Source organism: Lycium ferocissimum, chromosome 10 (genome assembly GCF_029784015.1).
Source record: "Lycium ferocissimum isolate CSIRO_LF1 chromosome 10, AGI_CSIRO_Lferr_CH_V1, whole genome shotgun sequence".
Classification (NCBI taxonomy): domain Eukaryota; kingdom Viridiplantae; phylum Streptophyta; class Magnoliopsida; order Solanales; family Solanaceae; genus Lycium; species Lycium ferocissimum.
The window spans coordinates 59,076,534-59,084,127 of record NC_081351.1 but is presented as its reverse complement, the minus strand read 5'-3'; the positions used below and the strand labels follow the sequence as shown (position 1 = coordinate 59,084,127).

At 37.2% G+C, this 7,594-nt stretch overlaps 1 protein-coding gene across 1 annotated transcript; it reads right to left on the bottom strand.

Annotated features, from left to right (window-relative positions):
• Positions 1-240: 240 nt before the first annotated feature.
• On the bottom strand, positions 241-5,242 carry LOC132034414 (CST complex subunit TEN1). The gene is made up of 4 exons (XM_059424760.1): positions 4,851-5,242; positions 3,387-3,525; positions 2,757-2,907; positions 241-586 (listed from the first exon to the last, which is right to left on the bottom strand). Exons 2-4 carry the CDS (start codon positions 3,482-3,484, stop codon positions 485-487), a joined length of 351 nt encoding a protein of 116 aa, XP_059280743.1. The 5' UTR covers positions 3,485-3,525; positions 4,851-5,242; the 3' UTR covers positions 241-484.
• Between the last annotated feature and the right edge of the window lie 2,352 nt (positions 5,243-7,594).

Below are 7,594 nucleotides of genomic sequence, written 5' to 3'. Positions count from 1 at the left end.
AAGAACTGAGGGGCCAAAAAGAAAGGAGGACAAAGGTGTAGAGAGTTCTCCATTTTGCTGGTTTTGTTGATGGAGACATGTTTTTGGAAACACCCTGTCGGTCCTCAAAAATATATAGTACCCTCTTATCTCCCATACTATTTCACTAGTTATACAGTAACAAAAACAGATCCAGAAGTTGCAAATAGACAACTGATACTATACTACTTCCAACATCACCATTGGAAATGCCTTTCAACAAGAGATAAAAAGAAGACTGCATTTTGCAAATTGTATAAGAATGCCTTTCAGGAACACATTTTTTCTAGCTGTGCAACATCATGCTGTATGACTACTAGCCCGGCATAATCTTAAAGAGTAAATCCCATGAATATGACAAGAATGCCCTTTACTATGTTTCCAAAATGGTATCTAGCTACTTACTCTTGGTAAATTTTCAATGATAATTCCTTCAGTAAGGGGTGTAAGTAAGGGGTGTAACTATTCAACGACCAGCTTGAAAATCTCTCAAGAGCTGCAGAGATTGACGATAGAGATTGAGATCCATTCCATCTACATTTCGTCCAACTCGTGCCTTCAGAATTGCCTGAAATCAGAAATCAATGTGCTGAAATTTTGTATCACACGTCACAAGTAACCAGGGGCAGATCCACCCGTTAGGGTGGGGGTAGCATGACACCCCCCTCGATTAATAAATTTTCTATATACTTATGTTATAATTTGCTTAAATTAGGTTAAATGTTTGATCCTGTCACCCTCAGTCGTAAATTAGACAAAGGTGTCACGGTTGCGTGACACAAATTTGAATCTATCTTGAACATTTTTTGACTCCCGTTTTTCTTTGCGCTTTTTACTTCCTTTGTACCAGTAATTCCCTTTTCGGCCCTCCCAATTTTCTATTTATCTTTTTATTATTTATATTGTCTTTCCTCTTTTCTATCATTTTATCCGTGATCTCTAGCGAGAACACACAAATAGAAACTTCAAAATCCCTTAAATAAAGCATTTCTCTTAATCTCAAATCTGTGAGTATTTAAATCGAAAAACTTGGGTCTCAATGGGAATTTTGGATTGAGATCAAAATTCAATTTTTTTTTTTATATAATTTCTTTTGTTTATTACTCCCTCCGTCCATGTTTACTTGTCTATATTTGACTTGGGACACTCTTAATAAGCAATAAATAAAATGAGAAATGAATTGGAGTACTTAATAATAAGGGTAAAATAGGTGTAAAATGGTAAATTATGTCTTGATTTTTCAACTATAACTTACAAGTAAAAGTGGACATATATATTTAGTATAATGGACAAATAAAAATGAACGGAGGGAATGTATTATAAAAATTTATGCTATTCTATAATTGTTAAATTCAATTTAAATAACTTTACTACTTAAATTGTGATGGAAATTTCCGAAGCACTGCTTAGAAATTTATGATTAATTATTGAGAACTTGTAGTTTATCTAATTCTACATTTACTTATGGGGTGTATTTACCTATTGAAGAGTTTTTCTATTATTTTTCTTACTTTGATTGGTGTAATTCCCTTATTAAGATGTTATTTTACTTGTGCAAATTCATTTTTTAATATCCATAAGGGATGCAAGTCCCTTGGTGAAAATGTTGATTTTACTTATGTTGTTAATGAGTGTGATTCCTTGTTTAAGATGCTAATTATGTTCGTTTCTTGATTTTTGAGACGTAATTTTCATATTTGCAAATTAAAAAAAAAAGGCCTATTAAGTTGACCTGAATAAACTAAAAAGAGATGGACCCGACCCAAATACATGTTCCTAACAAGATGTTCATTGAAGAAAATTATGGCACCCGCCACCTTCAAATCCTAGATCTGCCTCTGCAAGTAACAATCTTAGCCACAATAGCTAATGCCCCTCTTACGGCTTAAGGGCAAAAGACAACAACTAATCAGCTTATATAAATAGACACTAAAACAACAGTGTTATAGTTATCTAATTGTCAAGTCATATTCTATAATTTTCGGTTATTTTTTTTTTGATGACCGAGAAATCCATCTGCCGCATCCCTCAAAACTAGGGGATGATGCCCCACCCCACCTAACACACACACACACCCTTCTCCACTTAAATAATGGACTTAGTCGCTTGTCGTAGGGCTCAAACCTGTGACCTAAAACACAAGTCCCTCAACCTTTAGCTATTTTCTCAGTGCATCAGAAAGATCATGTAATTGCAACATTTACTTCACATTTTGTATTCCTTTTTCCGGGATTGGAAGTGGGTAGTAACCAGGGTTGTCAAAGGCGCGCGCTTAAGCCCTGAAGCGAGGCTCAAAACATGCTGAGCGCTTTGCCTTGCTTTACGTGCGCTTCAGTGTTATCATCAAGGCTCTAAGACAACTTTTCCTTGCCCATGAGCCTTTCTTGAAGACGTGACACTAGATAATTGATATTTCACTTTATCGTAATGTTTTTACAATTTCTTTGTCCATATATTTGTTATTCATGCTTATTATTATTAGTCTTGGACTAAACATATATATATATTTGTATTTTTGCACCATTGCGCCTTTTTTCATTAAAGCCCATGCTTTATTTGCGCTTTGCGCTTAAAGCCCCAGGCTGACCTTAGAGCTTTTTTGAGCTTTTCGCTTTTGATAACACTGGTAGTAACTAGAAATTAGAATGGGTAATATGAAGACCAGAGCAAGGCATATATGCAGACCATAAGCAAGTAAAGCGGCTGCTGCTTCAAAATGAATAATCAAGTTGTCATACCTCCTGATCAGGTTCAAGAAGCAATTCCCCAATAAACTGGAAGATGGAACCAATGCGAAGATTGAGATTCAAGTGCTGTGTGTCAACTTTTAATGATGCATTTCTATCAACGATCACAGCAATAGCAGTCTCCACATCATAATCTTGGAGCCTACCGGGAACACAAAGAATAGTCAAGCCTTGAGTTTCAATTAGCTTCCTTATGCTTGACGAGCAAAACCAAAGTATGATTTATGCACATGCATTTCATTTGTAACAACGTTTTTGCGCATAAGTTACATACGTAACAACGATGTAAGAAGATGTTGAAATGGGGTTTGCATTGTCTCAAAGCTTGTTATGAACAAGCGATACCCTAAATGACCGGACTTAAGAGTAACACTTGACCTGCCTAAAAAATTATGAAGACCGGCATTTCATAATCACAAGAATACCATACAGATAATATTCTCTTCATTTGTTTTGGACAAAATTTTGCCTGCTCATTATTCTCATGAACAACAACTACTATATAGACTTGGCAGTTCAGTTGTATTGGTGATTGTAGATAAAAAGACTAAAGCAGATGGCAAAAAGGGAAGGCACAGACTGAAGCATACATTATCAGAAATACTTAAATAGAATACTCACTTTCCAGTTATTCGAAGAGAGATGCCATGCTTAAAGTGTGGCAAAGACGGAGCCAGCTCTTCTAGAGTAACCAAAGCACCAGAAGCTATTGTCGCCATTCAAGCAACTGGAACAAGGAAAACCCAGCTCCTATTCCTTCCTACAAATTGTATCATGTATGATGAACATATAACAAGGATTTCATATTTTGAACCACCCCATTACAGGCTAACCTGAGTAAATATACGTCCCTTTTTTTTTTTTTTCCAAAAAAGATAAGCACTGACTGGGTGTAATTATATAACTCTAGGTAGTCACAATACCTGGAGTTGACAATGACGTCACAGACCGTATTAGTGCAGGTGGATGAAATGGAAGCTCGCCTTCGGAGTCTTATGTGATAAGAAGGTGCCACAAAAACTTAAAGGCAAGTTCTACAACTATGTTCTATTGAGCGGAGTGTTGGCCAGTCAAGAAATCTCACGTCCAAAAGATAAAGGTGACGGAAATGAGGATGTTGCAATGGATGTGGGGGCATACTAGGAAAGATAGGATTATAAATGAAGTTATCCGGGACAAGGTATGGGTGGCCTTGGTAGAGACCAAGATGCAGGAGGCAAGGCTGAGATGGTTCGGACATGTGCAACGGAGAGGCACGGAGGCCCCAGTACGGAGGTCTGAGAGGTTGGCTATGGATGGTTTCAGGAGGGGTAGAGTTAGGCCGAAGAAGTATTGGGAAGAAGTGATTAGACAGGACACGACGCAGTTGCAACTTACTGAGGACATAACCTTAGATAGGAGGTTGTGGAGGACACACATTAGGGTAGAAGGTTAGTAGGTGGTAGAGCGTCGTTCCGTGTATCCTTTCATACTATAGGAGTAGTAGGAGCCTTGTACTTTCTTGTCTTTCGATTTCTGTTAATATTTGCTCCTCTCTTGTACTTTGATTATCTTGTTAGTTTGCTACAGTTAATGTTACTTTTCATCATGAGGACTATCGATAGTATTTCGATTTCTGTTACTTTTCTTCGTGATGCTTACTTTGCTTACTTTTCTTTACTTCCATCAATTCTTGTCTGACCTTCTTTGTTATGCTTTTCTTGAGCCGAGGGTCCTTTGAAAACAGCCTCCCTACCTCTTAAAGTAGGAGTAAGGTTTGCATACACTCTACCCTCCCTAGACCCTCCTTTGTGGGACTACACTGGGTATGTTGTTGTAGGTAGTCACAATTCAATACTAAAATCATCATATTATTCTCATTAGATCGAAAGCATTATATCAAATTGAATGAGTAATGTGGCTGAGAGCCAACTCTAAGTAGCCAACCATTCTTTCGAAGTAGCAAATATTCAAGTATTGTTATAACAGAAAAATGAATTACAAGAAAAAGCAAAATGGGGGTTCCGAGAGTATTTCGAAATGGGAATCAATTTGCAAGTACAAAAATGTGAAAGTGGAAAATTGTGGGCGCAGAAAATGGCTAACCTCAATGAGAGGACTGTGATGACGAAATCCGGCACCGCCTAACCTTCCACTTCCACAGGGCTTTTGTTTTCTCTTCTGCTTATAACAAAATACTTTATATTTACAATTCTCCCCCCAATCACTTTTCTTTTACTGTTCAAGTCACCCACCAATTTTATGCATTCTTTATTTTGCCCACCAAATACGTAAAAACCATCTTAAATTCATAGCCTATCACAGATACAAAAAGAGGAATCAGATTAGGTTTTGATTCGACTAACAACCTAACGTAGAGGAGCAAATAAAATTTTTTGGCCTCTTACAATTTACATAAAAGAAAATAACTTTTTCAGATCTCCTATTTATAAAAAATGAAGATCTCTTAAAAAATGGTCATAAAAATAAATAATTATTTCTCCCGGCATAGAGTTCTGTAACATGGTTACAGGTTACATATGATTTTAATTAAGCTATTTCAATTACCAATATTGCTTCATCGCAAAGGAAAAGACGATCTATACTGTGTACAACTTCATTTAATTATTAGGGGTCGTTTGGTTGGAAGCAAGTTATCCTAGGATAACTTATTCCGGGATTAGTTATTCCATCCTCCCACAGGAATAAAATAACACTATAATTTCGGGATAACTAATTCCGGAATTAGTTATATCGCGATTTTATCTCAACAAAACGTGGGATAAACTCATTTCAAATATAATCCTGGGATTAGTTATCCTTATCCTTCGTACCAAACGAGCCCTTAGTCTCATTAAATGTTAAACTTTTATTTTCTTAAATTCAACTTACATATTAAATTCGGATAACTAATATTGTGTTGTCAAAATAATCTGTATAAGTTTAAACAAAGTTTCAACGAATCGTAAAACACTTAGTAAAAACATATTACAAGATAAAATATTTAAAACGATGAAACTACGAGCGGGAAAATGAACGAAACGTTGTTGGAAGATAAAAAATATTTCCGAATATAATCGAGCCCACTTAGTTCAAAGTGTGTCCTTAAGGAAATTATTCCCCACAATGCTCGAGGTTGATGGAATATCCTCCCAGATAGAACAATTATCTTACCGAATAGTAGTACTCCAAATTCGGTAGCGGCGAACCACTCAACGAAAGAGTGTATCACACCGAATAAAGAAGAGAGTTTTTGGAGAGAAAGATTTGTAAGCGCAGAAAAATTCGTACTGAATTCTGAAAAAATGAAGGAATTTATAGCAGTTGGAGGTACTGATTCTGAATGTTTGCAACCATTCAGATCAGTCACCAGGTTTTTTGGAGGAAAATTTGAAAAAATCCGGGAAGAGAAAAACGGACTGGGTCGGTCGCGGGTCGCGGGTAAGGGTTTAATTAAATAAATAAATAATTAATTAAATAATTAAAGAAAAGTTTGTCCAAAAAGATAATCAATCAATCTTTTGCCGAAGCCGAAGCCAAAGCCGAGCCGAGCGAGCGACGAGGACGGCGCGAGGGGTCCTTGCCCCCTCAACCCTTTTAGCAACTAGATAAGGTGTAATGTAATATACACACCTCTCATTTCCTCTCTTTTTCCTATGTGGGACGAATGCTTTAACCAAAGCAAAAAAGACCTTTTACATTCCCTTCACTTTTCATCCCATCATTTCCCATTCACCAATATCAAACCCAACAATCCCCCACATGAATGGGGACTGGCCATAATATAAAAGAATGCGCGGACAAGTGTGATATACAAAGCGAAGATTAAAAATGTACTGATAAGTAGGTTTCCCTTTGAACTTTCCGTAGTGAATTTATATCGGATATACTCGATCAATCGGTAGATTTGATATCTTTGAACCGTCGAACTTTATTGTATACCTAGACAACATAAGTCACACAATCAACCCTCAATCGTTTATGGTTCTCACGGTTGTGTTCGTTTCAGCCATGAACACCTCGTTTCATGAGTGCATAGAGAATGGGCCTTCATTGTCATTCCCCTTTAAAGCGGCTTACACTCAACACTCACATAGGTGATTTCTAAACATGTGGTCCTATAGCCACATTATTTGGTCATACACTGTCAGATTTAGATAATCATTAAAAAACCTTAATGCTTCATTAACTCATTAACAAGCCATAAAGTTTTATCCTTATTTCTGAACATTGTCTTCATCCGAGAATGGGTTGAGTTATTTGACAATGTTGAACTGTCAGTCACAACTTTGTTTGATCTCCTTGAACCTAGCTCTTGGGATCTCCAGTCTGCTAGGTAGAGTTATCGCCATGATGACTTGTCCTCGGCCTTAACTCCATTCCCATTGATGATCTACTAACTCCCTCTCTAGATAAGCCTTTTGTAAGTGGATCCGCTACGTTATCTCTTGACTTTACATAGTCAATCGTGATAACGCCACTGTAGAAGGAGTTGTCTAACGGTATTGTGTCTCCGTCGTATGTGACGGGATTTTCCGTTATACATTACGCTCCCGCCCTACCTATTGCCGCTTGATCCTGACAATGTATACATATAGGAGCCAAAGGTTTGGGCCAAAATGGAATATCTTCTAAGAAATTCGGAGCCATTCGGCCTTCTTCACCTACCTTGTCTAAAGCAATGAATTCAGATTCCATAGTGGAACGGGCGATGTAAGTCTGTTTGGATGATTTCCAAGACACTGCTCCACTCCCAATTGTGAAAACATATCCACTTGTGGATTTAACTTCAGACGATCCAGTGATCCAATTTGCATCACTATATCCCTCAATCACTTCGGGATATTTAT